The following is a 19,433-nucleotide window of genomic DNA, read 5'->3' as shown; positions in this document are numbered from 1 at the left end:
ATGTTTTGCTTGTTTACATTAGATCAGACCCTTTCCCAGCCTGTGACATTGTTTCAAGTCAAACTGATGAAAGAAACCCGCTAAATCACGTTTAGTATTTATAGTATAGTCACCCATTTAGCAGTAAACAGAGTCCGTTAGTGAGTGACGATCATGAGCGGCCATTTGTGCATTGAGCAGCATTTGCGGCCATTGAGCAGCTGCCTGTGATTCCTGTGTGCGTGTGTGTGAGACTCGAGAGAGAGAGAGAGAGAGAGAGAGAGAGAGAGAGAGAGAGAGAGAGAGAGAGAGAGAGAGAGAGAGAGAGAGAGAGAGAGAGAGAGGCTCAAAAGAGAGTTCTGCTTGAAACGGTGTCCTAAACTAAAAACCTATTTTTCTCATATTTCCCTTCCGAAGGAGGGCATTTTTAGTGAAAACAAGCTAACTTCCACTGCTTGTAACTAAACAAGGAAACATGGGAGAGTTTCAGTTTTTTACAAGGGGTAAGAATAGAGTCTCTGCTTTATTGTGAGATATGTTGTGTAATTTTATTCCTAGCATAGAATATTCTGTGGGTCCTGGAAGATCAGGAAATATGCTCAAAATCCTGGCACTGGGAGCACACAGACCGAAATGACCCTGGCAGAGAATGAGTTAATATGTGCTAAAAAAAAATAGGTAAAGTTAGTTACTTATCTCAATACACAGTGTACTTAGCTATTGTATAACAGAAATAACCATCATATTTGTTATATTTGGATTTAGGCTACATTAAACTCAAGACCATTTATTAGCTTATGTTTATTTCAGACCCTGTAATATCTGTATGTTCACTCAGTTCATGAAAATAATCAAACTTCAAACAACAAAGGATTCTCTGACAGGAATCATTTCCATATTGTACCACCAACCCATGCCAGTTGACGGAGATGAGAGAGAGTCTGTGTGTGATCTGTGATGTCATCTTATTAATATCGATTTAGGGTTTTAGGAATATTAGAAACATGTTTATTTTGGGGTGCACATGTTGCTGTTTGCTGTCCCTATTGTTTATATGTTAAAATTTGGTTGCCACTGAGGCAACCACAGGCCAATTTCTTTTTGATGGTTGCCAAGGGCAACTGGACAGCCGTTAATGTCAAGCACTGGTATCGGATCGGTACTCGGTATCAGCCGATACAGGACCCCCACATATCGGAATCGGTATCGGAGGCGAAAAACGTGGATCGGAGCATCCCTAATTTTATCAGACTGTTTTGTTACAATTAAGTTAATATAAGCTACAAGCCTCGTTTAGTTTCATGTTTGCTGTATTATGTCGTGGTCCCTTTAAGAGTCACAGGAAGCTAGAATCCTGTCATGTCATGTGACCAGTAATCAGGAAGTAAGGCGCATGGCACAGAAAGCTGCTACTTTTGTTTGGTTCAGTAAACTTCCAGTGACATCTGCATACATCTTTGCCCTTTGATAGCATCGTTGGTATGTATGACTTTGTTTTATTATTATTTACAATTGCAGGTCATTATCTTTGTAACAATGTTAAGTTTGGTGAACTTTGGTGCAAGAAGTCCATCGAGTTACTATTGCTAATGACTGCTGTACACTTGAGTCATTGAAATTCATAGGAGAGAATTAATATGAATAAATAGTTGATGAGATGTTAAAATATGATGTTAAAAAAATATGATGAGACTGCAACATTATCGTTAAATATGCAATAAATACGTTAAAAATGTATAGCAGTAAAAACAAGGCAATTTAATTCATTTGAGTATATTTACAGTACATTGTGTATATTTACATTGTATAAAAAGCAAGCATATTGTGATTATGCTTTTTGTGTGTTTTAGTTTCACCCTTTCCTGGCGATGTCAATAAACCTGTGGACATATGCTACCAACTGTCTTCAGAGTCTTGATGTCAGGGAGGCGTTTATCTGACTGTCAAGTTATATACAGCACATATACCAAGGGCAGCACAGTGAAACAACGGCTTTCTAGCGGGCAGGATAACGCAGTGCAAGCTGGCAGACGCTACTAACAACGTCATCACACGCAGCCAGTGGATGACTATCACAGCAGTGTCTAGAGAGATACACAACCAGACTACGCCATGTCCGATGAAGCATCTACATTAAAGACGCGGTCCCGCGTTTCCCAATCCTCAAGAGCATCGTCAACTGGGTCCGCGGCAGCCAAAGCAAGAGCGAAAGCAGAAGCTGCAAGGGCACGTCTTGCTTACGCCGAAGAGGAAATAAGCCTAAAGCTAGAAAAAGCCAAGTTAGAAGCATCTATAGAAATGCACGCAAAGTTAGGTTTGATAACTACAATGCTACTACTGAGCAGGATCCCAGGCCTCAAAACAGCAATGATCGTGCTGCTGCTACTACACCCTATCCCATGTCTCCAAACTCCAATAATGACAACTCCAACATAAAAGATTTTGTGCGATACTTTGCTCGTCGTGAGCTTGTGGCAACAGGCTTACTTCAATTTAATGACAGACCTCAGAACTACAGAGCCTGGAAACGTTCTTTTCAGAACGCAACCGAAGGTCTGGACTTAACAGCAAGTGAAGAGATGGATCTTCTGTTTAAGTGGCTCGGCAAAGAGTCGGCAGAACATGTCGAGCAGATAAGAGCAATACACATCAATCATCCAGCAGGACTGGCAATGATATGGAGCAGACTTGAACAATGTTACGGCTCAGCAGAAGTGATAGAAGACGCTCTCTTCAAATGTATCGACGCCTTTCCAAGAATAACAAATCGAGATTATTCTAAATTAACAAAGTTGAGTGATCTTCTCATGGAACTCGAGTCAGCCAAAGCCGAAGGAGACCTCCCGGGCCTCTCTTTCCTTGACACAGCAAGAGGCGTCAATCCAATAGTGCAGAAGCTCCCGTTTGGTCTCCAGGAAAAATGGGCATCGGTTGGTGCATGCTACAAACGGCAAAATCATGTTCCATATCCTCCCTTTGCCTGCTTTGTAGACTTTGTCAGCCAGGAAGCCAGCATTAAAAATGACCCAAGCTTCGACTTCGCCTCTCATACAGACATGCTTCCCAGAATCGAAAAAACAGCTTGGAAGCCAAACAGACAATGAGAGGTCTCTGTACACAAAACTGAGATATTTCCAAAAGCCATCTCTGATCCTGGTGGGCCCTCAAAGAGATATGATGACTGTGAAAAATTGTGTCCCATTCACAAAAAACCGCACCCTCTACGCAAATGCCGCGCATTCAGAGAAAAGCCCATTGAAGAGCCAGGGCTCGACATTAACTCATTGAGTGCCATGGACGAGTATGTTCGTCATTTCGTTTAGTAACGTAGAGTGCCAAGGACGAGTATGTTCGTCAATTGCGTTTTTTGACGGTGGGACGTGGATCAAAGCATCAGGCATCTCCTGTACAAATATTGTAGCTATTGAAGCTGTATAACCTATTTTACGGACTCATCAGGTGGCGACAGTGCTCTCCAGATTAGAGAAATGTCCGAAATATAGCCTGAAAAAGCCCCCTGATCAAAGAGAAAGCGCTCATGCTGCAGCCCAGAGCCATGTAGATTGCTCTGGCTGCAACTGACGGTGCCTGGCAACAGCAGTCAATCCGCGCACACAACTGAGCTCCTCTGCCTCTGTCTGTCTGTCTGCATAGTTTCTTCACACGATTAGCCGCCAGAAAGGCAGCACCCGACGCCGAAGTGCCAACCCTTTCCCTGCAGTCCGGCTTGGCATTTCCTTGTCGCGCTGCCTGGGAGGCGGCGCACAAAAAGCACTCCGAAAATAGACGCTGGGTGCGTGAGGCTGTGTGTTACTAGTGTGGGGAGGAGTTTGTAGCTGAGGGGGGGAGAGGGGGGTGGGGCACCCAGGGCAGCACACAACTACACCACGTCACTACATCAGAAAATATTAGCTAGAGTCAGTGAATGTGCTTGAAATGCTGCATTTCACAAAAGGCTGAATATCTCAGCTTCTAGATAGAAATGCCTGTATTTGCTGTTTTTGACCTATCTTCTCCGGCTGATAACTAAAGAACGGAAAATGGTATCAATAAACTTTTTTTTGCTGATGATACAATAGAGTCTCTTTGTTCTTTTTGCGTGTTCGGTGTTTACATGGTAATATCACACAATATTCTGTGGGCCTCGAGAAATCACTGAAAACGCTCTGAAACTCTGGCACTGGGAGCGTCCGTTCTCCAAAAGTGGCTGGCACTCAATGAGTTAACGGCTGCCCGGTTGCCCCGGGCAACCAAAAAAAAAATAGGGCAACCATTTCTTGGCCTTTGGTTGCCCCAGGGGCAACCACGATTTAACATGCAAAAACATATGTACAGCAGCAAACAGCAAAATATACACCAAATAAATATGTTTTAATACTTGTTGTGAGTGACATATATGTGACATTTTATTTAGAGATGCTCCGCAATCGATTTGGCCTCTATCGGCTTTGATCACATTCTCAAAATAGCCGATCAAAGCAGGCCGATCAGATGCATTCCAGACAATTAACTATACATTCCAGACAATTAACTGTGCGCACCTAAAATGACTAAACTCCTCTCTGTCTCTCGGAGAGACAGACTTCACTTTGAACGAAGCAGGTGTGTGTATGAGGGAGCCGGGGGGAGGGAGAGACAGAGTGAAGGAGGGAGGGAGAGGGAGGGAGAGACAGAAGACTACGTAGCCGCTTTCACAGACTTCACTCTTTCTCCCTCCCTCCCGGCTCCCGACAACACACCTGCTCAGTCTCTCTCTCTCTCTCTTTGTGCCATGGATCTTGAAGTTGCAGTGTGCATGAGGGCTGAGGCCCAGCTCATTCTGAAATTCCCGAAATAAGAAGAACTGTCCAAGAAGAGTCCGAGTTGTAAACTCCACGGACTGTGCAGCAGGCAGCTGCGTCAATGAGCAAGAGAGAGAGAGAGAGAGAGAGAGAGAGAGAGAGGGAGAGAGAGAGCGCGTGCGCTTGTGGATAATTACTAAGTCAACACAGCTGGAGATGCTGTCCGGCTTCTACGACTCCCCAGGGTCCTAAAAGCATCCCTGTTACATAGGTTGTGTCCTCTGTCTGAATGGTTGCTCCTTCAATTCAGATTAATATTGAAATGGTCTTTAAGAGAGAGTGTAATAAAAATAATAATAATAATAAAATAATAATAATAATAATGCTACATGCTAAAAAGAAGGCTTCAATCGACGCGGTGATCGGTTATATCGGTGATCGGCAGATACTGATTCCAGCTACTTCATTATCAATAACGCTTTTAATTAATAAATTAAGCACAATATGAACAACTGTTAAAAAAAAATATATGAAAATTAAAGTTCACAAATATTAGTTAAACAAATCCTTTCAGTGCAAATGCATTATAAAAACAAAAAATAAGATTTGTTTAGAAAACGAAATTACACAAATTTATTATTATTATTATTATCATTATTACTACTACTACACCCAGTGCGCACACTGAATAGGCCTATTATACTATACTATAGACTATTATACTTACTTTTCTGTCACATCGTCATTATTAAGCCGGCTTATGACTGCATAGTATCTTAATTACTCAAAATATAAGGCGACTAAAATTGGGCAACCATATTTTTCTTCAGGCAACCAAAAGCTCTTGCCAGGTTGCCCCTCTGGCAAACACTTTTAAAAGTTAACGTCGAGCCCTGAGAGCGCAAGACATTTTTAAAAGAGAACAATGTCTGCTTCAAGTGTTGTGCGTCATCCTCACACATCGCAAAGAACTGTAAATTTAATGTTCAATGTTATGAATGCAAAAGTGACAGACACCACACGGCACTTCACCCCGGACCCGCACCCTGGACAGAAGTCTGTGGTGGAGATATGACAGACCGATCTTGCTCTAAAATATGCCTTGTAAAGATACATCCAGCTGGCCACAGAGACAAGGCAGTGAAGATGTATGTGGTTCTGGACGAGCAGAGCAACAGATCACTAGTTCGTTCACAGTTTTTCGAAGTCTTCAATGACCAAAGTCCAAGTGCTCCTTACTCATTGAAAACGTGTGCTGGAGTAAAGGAGTCAGCAGGAAGAAGGGCTAGTGGATACAACGTGGAGTCTCTGGATGGAACTGTCTGCACCCACTACCCAGTCTCATCAGAATGTGATGACATTCCAAATAACAGAGATGAGATTACAACTCCCAATGTGGCACTTCATCATGCACACCTAAATTCAGTTGCGCATCTCATCCCAGACATCGACCCACAGGCCTCAATTATGCTTCTCTTAGGTCGAGATGTTATCAGAGTACATAAGGTCCGCAAGCAAGTGAATGGCCCTCACAATCTACCTTATGCTCAGAAGTTGGATCTGGGATGGGTCATCGTAGGCAATGTATGTCTAGGCAGCATCCACAAACCGCTAACAGTCAGTGCCTTCTACACGAACACCACGGAGCGAGGACGCCCTACTCTCTTCAATCCGTGCCCCAATGTGTTCCATGTCAAGGAAAAATACAGCGACATCCAGCTCACACATCATCCTCCAACACATTCTGAGGAGATATCAGACTGTGATGCTGAACACCTAGGATGTACTGTGTTTAAGCAAACCAAAGAGGACAACAAAATGGCTCCCTCTATTCAGGATGCTCTTTTCATGAAAATAATGGAAGAGGGACTACAGAAAGATGCAAACAACAGTTGGGTAGCACCATTACCCTTTAAGTGCCCACGTCAACGGCTCCCCAACAACAGGCCCCAGGCACTGACTTGTCTCATGTCTCTCAGGCGCAACCTTGAGAAGAAGCCTGAAATGAGAGACCACTTTCTCATTTTCATGGACAAGATGTTTAAAAATGGCCATGCTGAGCCAGCCCCTCCTCTCAGGGAGGAAGAAGAGCGGTGGTACTTGCCAATATTTGGCGTGTACCATCCAAAGAAACCTAAGAAAATTCGAGTGGTGTTCGATTCCAGCGCACAGTACAACAATGTGTCGCTCAATAACGTGCTATTGACTGGGCCTGACCTGAACAACACACTGCTCGGAGTACTGATGCGCTTTAGAAAGGAAGCAATTGCCTTTACAGCGGACATAGAACAGATGTTCTATTGTTTTTTGGTAGAGGAAAACGACAGGAACTTCCTACGTTTTCTTTGGTTTCAAGACAATGACCTCTCCAAAGACATTGTGGAGTATCGTATGAGGGTCCACGTCTTCGGAAATAGCCCTTCACCCACAGTGGCTATTCATGGACTGCACCAATCTGTTCAGGCCTGCGAGCTTCACGTTGACCCTGATGTCAAACGTTTTGTGATGCGTGACTTCTATGTCGATGATGGGTTGAAGTCCCTACCTACAGTCAAAGCTGCTGTCAACCTGCTAAAAAAGACATGGGATGTCCTCTCCAAATCAAACCTAAGGCTGCACAAGATTGCAGCAAACAACAAAGAGGTCATGGAGGCCTTTCCGGCTGAAGATCATGCAAGTGACCTTAAAGACCTGGACCTCAATGCAGACCTGCTGCCAATGCAGCGCAGTCTTGGACTCAATTGGGACCTCCAGACAGACTGCTTCCACTTCAGTGTCTCCGATGAGATAAAACCCTACACTCGTCGGGGCATCTTATCTACGATCAATAGCCTCTATGACCCTTTGGGGTTTGTAGCACCGGTTACAATACAAGGCAAGGCTATTCTGAGAGAACTCACGGCTGAGAACGGTGACTGGGACTCTCCATTGCCCCAAGACATGGAGGAAGCGTGGACGTCTTGGAGAGCTTCTTTGAAAGAACTGTCTCATCTTTCTATCCCCAGACCCTACACGACAACTTCACCCTCAGCAGCTAGCAGAAGAGAATTGTGCGTGTTCTCTGACGCATCAACCAAAGCTATTGGAGCAGTGGCATATCTAAAAGTAACTGACGCTGCTGGAAATAACCATGTGGGATTTGTAATGGGCAAAGCCAAGCTGACCCCTCATCCTGAGCAAACAATACCAAGACTAGAACTTTGTGCAGCTGTTCTTGCCGTGGACTTAGCAGACCTAATCTCGGCAGAACTAGACCTCCAGCTCGATGCTACAACTTTCCACTCAGACAGCAAGGTAGTCCTTGGCTACATTTCTAATGAAACCAGGTGCTTCTACGTGTATGTAAGTAACCGGGTACAACGTATCCGAAGGTCCTCCCATCCAGACCAATGGTGTTACGTGCCAACCGATCAGAACCCTGCGGACCACGCTACACGTTCTGTGATGGCAGGTCATTTGAAAGACACAAACTGGCTCAGTGGACCCAAATCTCTGCACAGACCGGAGACAAGTAACTCTGAGAGCATCTACGATCTTGTAGATCCGAGTTCAGACCCAGACATCCATCCTCTAATGTCCACTTTGAGCACTACAACATCCTCCAAGCAGCTTGGTTCCCAGCGGTTCTTAAAGTTCTCATCCTGGAAGTCACTAACTCGGGCCATTACTCGTTTCATACACATAGCCCGTCTTTTCAACAAAACCTCAATGAAGAACAGCCCTTGTAAGGGCTGGCATTACTGCAAAACAGAATACACTGTTGAAGAATGTGATCAAGCTTCGAATATAATCATTCAAGCAGTACAGGAGGAAGTCTACAGTCAAGAGATCAAATGCATCCAAAAGCACGAGCAGATCCCTAAAAGTAGTCCTCCCAAAAATCTGGATCCCTTCATTGATGCGCACGGCCTGCTGAGAGTCGGAGGCCGCCTCCACAATGCAGACTTTGATCAGATTGAAAAGACTCCATTGATTATTCCTGGCAAACATCACATTGCAGCTTTAATCGTGAAGCATCACCATGAACAAATCCAACATCAAGGTCGTCTGTTTACAGAAGGGGCTGTTCGTACAGCAGGTTTTTGGATAGTTGGAGGCAAGAGAAAAGTGAGCAGCATCATCCACCAATGTATAACCTGCAGAAGGCTTAGAGCTCCACCTATCATTCAAAAGATGGCCAGTCTTCCAGCAGATCGTCCCTTAACACATTGAGTGCCACAGCGCTTCAGTAAAATTGTCTGCAGCCTGTGCCAGATTCACTTCCATTCAGTTGAAAACAGCTATAGAATTTTTTCTATTAGGGCTATATTAACAGGGCTGGACTTTAATGAAACATTGAACACTCCTGCTTCTTCCAAAGAAGAAATTTTGTTTCTAGACAGTTCCATTATGAAATGACAGCCTCTGAAAAAAGTGCACTTTCAAGGGTTTTCTGTCGTTTTTTTTTACTTTCCAAGATATAGTCACTTTTATGAATACCTTTTGCACTCTAATTTCGAGCACATTCACTGACTCTGGCTGGTGTTTTCTGATGTGGTGGCGTGGTGTGGTTTCTGTGCAGCCCCCCCCCCCCCCCCCCCTCCACCTCCGAGCTGCGGGCTCCTCCCCACACGCACAGAGTTTGTTTTCTCGACTCCGTTTTTGCCCCGGACGGATCCCAGCGCGCATCAAGGAAATGCCAAAACGCGACTGAACGAAAAGGCTTGGCCGTTCGGCTTCGGATGCTGGCTTTCTGGCAGTGAATCGTGTGGAGATAGATAGAAGCATAAGAGCTCAGTTGTGAGCGCGGATGCAGCCGAGCCCACTCTCCGCTGCAGACAGAGCAATATATACGGCTCTGGCTGAAGCATGCATCGGTTTCCTCTTTGATCACGTCTTTCCCTGCTGTCTCATGCACAAAGTAAAGGATCTGAGGTGGGTGGCGCAGCTCCCGTGACGATGTTTAAGGTGGCGCCGTGTGATCCCTTGAAGGGATTCATGCTCACTGGCTAGGTACGACCTTAAACAGCAGAATTATGGAATAATATGAATTATGATTTTAGGACGTCCACAGACGTCCTTGGCACTCCTCGTTACATTTTTTTAGGACGTCCAGAGACGTCCTTGGCACTCAATGTGTTAACAGACCCTCCATTCACAAATGTTGGGCTAGATGTATTTGGCCCTTGGAGTATGCCTTCGCGACGAACAAGAGGAGGCCTTTCACACAGTAAACGGTGGGCCGTAATCTTTACATGTATGAGCGTAAGAGCGGTTCATATTGAAGTAATAGAATCTCTTGACACATCAAGCTTCATCAACGCGCTCAGGCGCTTTCTTGCTGTGCGCGGTTCTGTCAAGCACATCCGTTCGGACCGTGGCACCAACTTTGTTGGTGCCTGCAAGGAGTTGAAGATGCCTTCAAACATTGACAACACAACTGTGAAGAGTTACCTGACAGACCAAGGTTGCTCTTGGACCTTTAACCCTCCGCATGCTTCCCATTTTGGTGGAACATGGGAAAGGATGATTGGTCTTGCAAGGAGAATCCTGGATTCCATGTTCCTCCAGCTGAAAGACAAACTCACCCATGAAGTGCTGGTGACTTTCATGGCAGAAGTAGCAGCCATCATCAATGGCAGGCCTCTTGGTCCTGTGACCACCGACACTGATGACTCCTTCATACTGAGTCCAGCTGCTCTTCTCACGCAAAAGGTGAACATTCTTTCTGCTCCTAGTTTCTGACCTCTACAAGCACCAGTGGCGGCAGGTTCAGCACCTGTCCAACACCTTCTGGGACAGATGGCGGAAGCAGTTCCTCCCAACAATACAGGCACGCAAGAAGTGGCAGTCCAGTCATCCAAACGTCAACCCAGGAAGTGTTGTTCTCCTCAAGGACAGCCAAGTACCAAGAAATGATTGGCCTCTTGGACTGATAACTCAGACCTTCCCTAGCAAAGATGGGAAGGTGCGCAAGGTCGAGGTAAAGGTCACTAGAGGAGGAGGGACTAAACTTTTTCATAGGCCTGTTGCAGAGATAGTGCTTCTACTCCCCCCAGAGGCTTAAGCTGTCTTGGATTTGTTGAGTGGCGTGTAGTCACGCCAGGCGGGGAGTGTTTTGTTACAATTAAGTTAATATAAGCTACAAGCCTTGTTTAGTTTCATGTTTGCTGTATTATGTCGTGGTCCCTTTAAGAGTCACAGGAAGCTAGAATCCTTTCATGTCATGTGACCAGTAATCAGGAAGTAAGGCGCATGGCACAGAAAGCTGCTACTTTTGTTTGGTTCAGTGAACTTCCAGTGATATCTGCATACATCTTTGCCCTTTGATAGCATCGTTGGTATGTATGACTTTGTTTTATTATTATTTACAATTGCAGGTCATTATTTTTGTAACAATGTTAAGTTTGGTGAACTTTGGTGCAAGAAGTCCATTGAGTTACTATTGCTAATGACTGCTGTACACTTGAGTCATTGAAATTCATAGGAGAGAATAAATATGAATAGTTGATGACATGTTAAAATATGATGTTAAAAAAATATGATGAGACTGGAACATTATCGTTAAATATGCAATAAATACGTAAAAAATGTATAGCAGTAAAAACAAGGCAATTTAATTCATTTGAGTATATTTACAGTACATTGTGTATATTTACATTGTATAAAAAGCAAGCATATTGTGATTATGCTTTTTGTGTGTTTTAGTTTCACCCTTTCCTGGCGATGTCAATAAACCTGTGGACATATGCTACCAACTGTCTTCAGAGTCTTGATGTCAGGGAGGCGTTTATCTGACTGTCAAGTTATATACAGCACATATACCAAGGGCAGCACACAGACATTTAGAAAAATCCTTATATAACAAGTTTTAAGGCTGGAACCAAGCCAACCCGTAACCTACTGAATCATGAGTGACCATAAAAAAGAGCTGGAGGAAAAACAAAAAATCGAATTCCAACTGTTTTTCCCCATTGTTATTTTTTGTTTTTGCTCCAACTGAAAGGTTTAATGGTCACTCACGATTCAGTAGGTCAAGTTATATGAGTAACCAACCCCCCCTTCCCCCCCGCCCCCAAATTTTCTATGGATGAATGGGAAATTCACTTCCGGGGCAAGAGATGTCACGTGACTGTCGAGCTCTATTTCCTTGTACCAAGCACCCTAAAAAAGAATAAGACATCACTCAAGTTCAATAGAACTGGCCCCAAAGACGTGAGTGATGTCGATGTCTTACATGAGTGATGTCTTATCCTTCTTTTTTTGCGAAGATCTCAAAAGGAGGACAAATGTGCGCCCGTCTCAAGGCTGTGCCGGTGGACGGATACGGCATTTTAACACCGGAATGTCCGCCCGAAAGGGGGATGGATGGCCACCCTACGTATGTGTGTGTGTGTGTGTGTGTGTGTGTGTGTATCTGGTCGTGTGTGTGTGGTTGGCCACATGCGTGTGTTGGGTTGTCGTGTGACTAATAAAGACGCGTTTGTTCCTCAAGTTCTTCTTCTTCTAGCACTCATAGCTCTCTCGACTTTCTCGCTAATCCCACAGTTGATTATATGCTTTCCCGATCTGCTAGTTACTTAGCTTTGCAGTTAGTGATAGCTTAGTTAGCGATGTCTTCTGTCTCTCCCTATCAGTTTATTTCATTAGATGGCAATGTTTACATTAATGTTACGCATATATTTGCTTCAGACTCCGATCTACTGTGGATGTGTGGAACCTGTCCTCTAAGCAGACTCCAGAAGCTACAGTAGTACAAGTGTTGTCACAGCTGTCTGTGTACACTTCTGCTCGCCAGGAGAACCACCAGGGTTATGGGGAAGACGGTGACAGTTGTGTGTGTGTGTGTTTGTGTGTGTGTCTGTGTACTGACGTGAAGCTGGAGGCCTGGTTGATCAGGGAACTGTAGTCTTCCGGCAGGTCGATCAGCTGGTTGGACTCTCTGGGGAACCTAAAGACAGACACAGTCCATCAATTTCAATCAATTTTATATTTATATAGTGCCAAATCACAACAAGAGTTATCTCTTGAAAGGAAACTGAAGATGCATTTGAGAATTCACTGTTGACAGTGTTGAGAAACCTTTTAGTTCAATGTAGAAGTTGTGTGACACATTCTATTGCAAGATGAGCCTTATTTCCCATGTTGTTTTCTAGTTATTATAACAATTTCAAACAACAGCATTTGTTTTGCATGTTGTGTATTTCGGATAAAACAACAATTTTCCAGTCATATATATTCATTATTCAAGTTTTGTAAAAAAAGAAAGAAAGTTAAAATATCCTATCATATCATTATGGTGAACCCAATATTGTGTATCGTGAGCTGAGTGTATCGTCACACCCCTAGATAATACTATAGACCAGATAAACACATTCAACCCGTTTAACATGTATCCTGGAGGAGGAGTGAGACAGATCTGTGTGTGTGTGTGTGTCTGTGGGTCTGACCTGATGACAGGCCCATCTCCCTGCAGAGCCCGTCTCACCCCTGGCTGCCGGCACCATCTGCAGGAGGTGGAATAGCACACACACACCATTGTCAATGCCGCCCCCCTAGTGGCACAAAGTCAATGTTACAGTGTGACTATCTTACTAATGGACCGAGTCGGATTCCCCACCTGATCCTGGTTCAGTTTCGCCTGCTGACTCTAGTGCTGCAGCGGACCCCAGGTGATCCCTGATCCAGGGTTTCCGCTATATATCGTGTAGGGATGCACGATAATTATCGGACCGATAAATTATCGGCCGATATGGCCATTTTGCGTTATTATTTATTATTCCTTTTTCCGATAAATTAACAGCCGATAATCAGGGTCTGTTTTTGCCTCGGAAGCGGAGCTATTGTTGTCGCACGCTCGTGACATCACAGCTGCGACGGCAGCCAAACATGGCTGCTGCCAGTATGTTGTTGTTTTTCACAGTTTTCAGATGATCACAACGCTATTGTAATTTGCAATCCATGTCCCACACGGGTTCCGAGAGGAGGGGAAACGTCTAAGCTGGCATTACGTTAAACCAAAGCTGGCGATGATTCAGCGGATTTGTTTGTTGTTTACGTTAGCTGTTGTTAGAGTGTTAGCGTGAGCATTAGCTCAGCGTTAGCTCGTAGCGCGGCCTACACTTCAGGCTTGGCAGACACATTGCTTGTGATCAAACAGTGATTGTGCGGTGATGTAGGCTATTTGGCTCTTGACTTATGGTAGATTTGCCTGTCTGTCATCAATCACTTCCTTCCTTACGTCTAGGATTGCACAACTTCTCTTTGCACACGGCCCTGACGGCCACACCCTTGGGTGCACTACAGGTGCCTTGCATTCTCCCATTACTGCCCTGCGTAATGATTGGTACCCTCCTTGATGTATGTGTGTATATATATTTCTGAAAGTGTCTCTTTTCTCATTGTTGACAAAGGCTTTACGCCGAAACGTCCAATTTTTTCACTGCCCAATAAAAGGCTGTTTTTCAATTAGCCTACCGTGAGTGCTGGCTCTTCTTTTTCATTGTTATCCATTATCCAGGCACCCGGTCTGTTTTTCATATAAGGAGTTGTGCGCTTTACCTCAATTCTTCTGTGATCAAACAGCCCTGCAAAAGCACTTCATACTCACAGAGCCGGTGTAAACATATAGAAACTAATGGAAACCCCTTTACCCGAAATGAAACATCCAGGGATTGTGTATTTAACTCCAAAAAATAAGACGCAAATGTTAAGCTAACCGCGCTAGCCGGGAGTCCCACTATAACAAAGGGACTTTAGAGTTGAGCTAGCTACTGCAGCTGCTGGACAGAGCCATCTAACAGAGCCAATAATAAGGAAAACAAAGGCACAGTCACGCACATTAGGCTACATAAAAAGCATCAGTCAACATCACATAGTGTCTTTTATTTCATCTGGTGGCAGCATTTTTCAGTAAAAAGTGAAACGACACAGATGGTTTATATTGCCTGCCCCATTCATTGGGCCCAGGCTACCATTCACTAAGAACTGGCACCAATGCAACATTTGAACAGATCAGTAACATGACAATAAGAGTCTAAATTACTATGCCTTTTGTCATTGTGTTTTATCTGCGGACTAAGCTCAGCTTTCCGATCTATAAAAGCCTTTATTTTTGTATTGACTATAATTGAGTGATACTTTATAAAAAACAATCATATTATATCAGAAGTTTTCTTTGTTTTGTGTTCACAGTGATGTCAGTTAGATTTGGTTAGGTCAGAGCTATGCTCACTACATCTGCCTTTTCTTTTAACCCCAGGTGTGCATAAAATACAGGTTAAAAACTAAAAAATATATATATTATATATATATATTTATTATAATAATTATCGGTTATCGGCCAGGAGAAGCAGATATTTATCAATTATCGCATCGGTTGAAAAAAATCCATATCGTGCATCCCTAATATCGTGCATTCCTTTATAACGGAACTGGTAATTTTACGGTTCAAAGGTCATGAGCTGGGACGGTGACATCACTAGAGCTGGTATTTCCAATTCCAAACTCGTAGGAGCCTCAGCAGCCCCGACTTCAGCACTTCTGTCTTGTTTGTGTCTCATTAAATCAGCTGTACACACAGCACTGCCTAACTTCTATCTGTGTGGACATGTTGCTGCAGTGTTTGTATGCACAAAATGCAGCGAAATGCCTTGTTATCAACTGTTATTGCTAACAATGGCTAGCGACTGGATCTGATCAAGAGCTGACTCGCAACAGTGAACTTCCCAGCTCCAGTTTTCTGCAAATGGAACGCTAACAAAACAGATGTGACGTCCTTTAGCCTCCACATCCCACTTATTTTGCGATAAAGGAACACACCAATACATTATATTCGTTGCGATCGCGACTCTTCTTGTTCCTGGAATGAGCTCCCCCCTTCGGCCAGAACAGCCGAATCTCTGCCAATCTTTGGGCGGAAACTAAAAACTCACCTTTTCAGGCTACACCTGGGCCCTTCTTGAACTAACATCTTTTAATAAAAAAAACAAAAATCCTTCTCAAACTTACTAATGCTACATGTTACTTATTCCTTCTCAAACTACTTCCTACATGGTGCTACTCTAGTCTATCAGAATGCCTTAGCTGTCATTGATTGTGTTGCATACAGAGGTCTGTATATACAGTACAGGGAGACACGACGCTGCGGCGGTGCAGCGGCCTGCTGCGGCCTCCCGGAGTAATTAGGGTGATTTCCCCCCCTCCCTTTTTCACCAGCAGCTGCAGTGCGCAAAAGAGCCGCCAGGTGGCACGTGTGAGCAGTCTCTACAGGCTGTGCCAGCCTGTGCCACTGCGGTTGCAGTTTTTATCCATTCCAAAGGACTAGTAAACATTTCCAACTTTGAAGCAACCCAAAGACAGACATCGTGACTTGTAACATTACAATAATTCAAGGTGAGTGAGTTTCAATCGGTGACATTCCTGATAGCATCCAATTCCATGATCTTTATGTTGTAAACACATAACTTTCACAATAGTGAACAAGCACCCCCACTCGGCTCATTCAGGGCAGGTAGTTTTATAATTTGTAGACTACCGGCTGCACAAGCTAAATGATGCACATAAATATAGCCTACATTATGTAAAGTCATTGCATAAATGTGTTTTTATTGTAAAAGTATGTGTGAAGTAAGCCAAGTCTTGCTGGAGCGGACATCACAGGACATCACAGTAGAACTGTGTTACAGCTGTCACTCGTCTATATCATGTTGTATTTGCGACGGCTCCAATTCTACCTGGATTACATATATGTTTCACATAGGGTTGTGTTTTGATTTTTAGGTTTTATTTTGTCCAATATTGAAATGTTCTAGAATTGCATGTTGTGTTAACATAAATATTATTTCTATCTACCACTTAGCCTATTTAGGCTGATTTGGTTGCTATTTCTTGTCTAAATGTATTCGCCTCAATGCATGCTGGGAGATTTCACATGTGTGAGTTTGGTAGGGGAGCCGGCGCAGTGAATATTTGTTTGGGCAGAATGGGATAGAGAAAGAGAGAGTCGGAGAAAGTCAGGGTAGTCGCGCCAAGGCGGCCAAGTAGGCCAAGCCGGGAAGCGCCAAGTCAAACATTAGTGTACCAAGATCAAAGGCCCGACCGAGTTGGGAGCGCCAGCCGCAAATAGCTTGTAAGTCGCTAAAAAGGTCGAAGGCCGGAAAAGTACAATCGCGAAGCGCCAAGGCGGCCAGGTGAGCCAAGCTGGGAAGCGCTATCGCGAGGTGCCCGACCGAGTTGGGAGCGCCAGCCGCAAATAGCTTGTAAGTCGCTAAAAAGGTCGAAGGCAGGAAAAGTACGTACCAAGATCAAAGGCCCGACCGAGTTGGGAGCGCCAGCCGCAAATAGCTTGTAAGTCGCTAAAAAGGTCGAAGGCCGGAAAAGTACAATCGCGAAGCGCCAAGGCGGCCAGGTAGGCCAAGCTGGGAAGCGCTATCGCGAGGTGCCCGACCGAGTTGGGAGCGCCAGCCGCAAATAGCTGTAAGTCGCTAAAAAGGTCGAAGGCAGGAAAAGCAAGATCGAAGGCCCGACCAAGTTGGGAGCGCCAGCCGCAAATAGCTGTAAGTCGCTAAAAAGGTCGAAGGCCGGAAAAGTGCAATCAACTACTGGCGCCTGCAGATCTCAATTAACCTCCGGTAATCAGATCTTCCTTTTGGGGGATCTCCTAGCCTATGCAGGTGCCCTCCTCTTGCCTCAAGAGCAGCGCCACTGGCCAATGGAGTCAAGCGCCAAAGTATTTGCCATGCATGCCGATTGCTAAATAAAGTTTGTCTAATCCTACCAACTGGCCTCTCCTGATTGAAGTGAGGTCTCCAGACCATAGTTCAAGCAGAAGGCCACTCACGCATAATCCGATCATCCCCTGACGACAGTCAAGTTCTAGCATAACGTGGTCAGTCAAAAGTCCTAGTATGACGTCTGCTATGACGTCAAATATGACGTCAGTTAATCCTCATATATATAGCAAGGGTTCTACGTCACCTCTCTCTCTCTGGCCGATCATAGCAGCAGCAGCTCACGGCAGTCCATCTCCCTTGAAGCCGGCCTCCGAAGCGTTGTTTTGCCCCACCCACCTTCCCAGTCCGCCACCAACGAGTCTTGACTCCTGATCCCCCACGGGGGGGGGGATCTCCTAGCCTATGCAGGTGCCCTCCTCTTGCCTCAAGAGCAGCGCCACTGGCCAATGGAGTCAAGCGCCAAAGTATTTGCCATGCATGCCGATTGCTAAATAAAGTTTGTCTAATCCTACCAACTGGCCTCTCCTGATTGAAATAGTTTTCTCTCACTACCTTTTCTTCTCCCCCACTGCACAGGTAGGGTGATGCAACAGCCTCTGAATGACAGGGGCTCAAAACTACTTCAATAAAAACACATTTATGCAATGACTTTACATAATGTCAGACACACAAGCCTCACGCCACTTGGGCTCCATAGGGTTCCATTGCCGTTGCCACCCAGTGACGCGGTTTCTTTACCAAAATGCTTTGCATTGCAGATTGAACTAGAACGACCGCAATGCGGACTTATGCCTCCGCCATTAGTTAATTCTTGAGTCCAAATCGCCATTTGAGGCAAATTGGAAGAAATTCCGTCAAGGCGCTCCTGAGATGTTGTGTTACCGAGCTTGGAAATTGGGTGTGTGAGGTCACAGTGACCTTGAACTTTGACCACCAAAATGTAATCAGTTCATCCTTGAGTCCAAGTCGACGTTTGAGGCAAATTCGAAGAAATTCCATCAAGACATTCCCAAGATATCGCATTGACAAGCTTGAAAATGGCATTCGAGAGGTCACAGTGACCTTGACCTTTGATAATCAAAATGGAATCAGTTCATCATTGCGTCCAAGTCGATGTTTGAGCCAAATCAGAAGAAATTCTATCAAGCCGTTCTTGAGATATTGCGTTAACCAACTTGGGAATGGCGTTCGTGAGGTCACAGTGACCTTGAAGTTTGACCACCAAAATGTAACCAGTTCATCCTTGAGGCCAAGTTAATGTTTGAGGCAAATTTGATGAAATTCCATCAAGGCAATCCTGAGATATGGCATTAACAAGCTTGAAAATGGAGTTGGAGGTCACAGTGACCTTGACCTTTGATCACCAAAATGTAATCCTTTCATCCTTGCGCCCAAGTCGACATTTGAGCCAAATTAGCAGAAATTCCATCAAGCCGTTCTTGAGATATCGCTTTAACGAACTTGGGAATGGCATTCGTCAGGTCACAGTGACCTTGACCTTTGACCACGAAAATCTAATCATTTCATCCTTGAATCCAAGTCGATGTTTGAGGCAAATTTGATGAAACTCCGTCAAGGCATTTCTGAGATGTTGCGCTAACAAGCTTGAAAATGGCGATCGAGAGGTCACAGTGACCTTGGCCTTTGACCACCAAAATCCAATCAGTTCATCCTTGAGTCCAAGTCGATGTTTGAGGCAAATTTGATGAAATTACGTCAAGGCATTCGTGAGATATCGCGTTAACAAGCAGGAAAATGGTGTTTGAGAGGTCACAGTGACCTTGACCTTTGACCACCAAAATCTAATCAGTTCATCCTTGAGTCCAAGTCGATGTTTGAGACAAGTTTGATTAAATTCCGTCAAGGCATTCCTGAGATATCGCGTTCACAAGCTTGAAAATGGCGTTCGAGAGGTCACAGTGACCTTGACCACCAAAATCTAATCAGATCATCCTTGAGT

At 44.5% G+C, this 19,433-nt stretch overlaps 1 protein-coding gene across 1 annotated transcript in view; it reads right to left on the bottom strand.

The window, feature by feature from the left end:
- ubr2 (ubiquitin protein ligase E3 component n-recognin 2) overlaps window positions 1-19,433 on the bottom strand; it is a gene marked incomplete at its 5' end in the record, with an annotated part of 209,586 nt that overhangs the window by 27,507 nt on the left and 162,646 nt on the right. Inside the window, 2 exon segments of the mRNA XM_083650803.1 lie at window positions 12,613-12,690; window positions 13,190-13,246. Coding sequence (XP_083506929.1) covers window positions 12,613-12,690; window positions 13,190-13,246 — 135 coding nt within the window.

This window comes from Poromitra crassiceps (assembly GCF_964638095.1).
Source record: "Poromitra crassiceps genome assembly, chromosome: 14".
NCBI classification, from domain to species: domain Eukaryota; kingdom Metazoa; phylum Chordata; class Actinopteri; order Beryciformes; family Melamphaidae; genus Poromitra; species Poromitra crassiceps.
The sequence above is the reverse complement of the archived record's forward strand: the minus strand, read 5'-3'. Positions and strand labels throughout refer to the sequence as shown.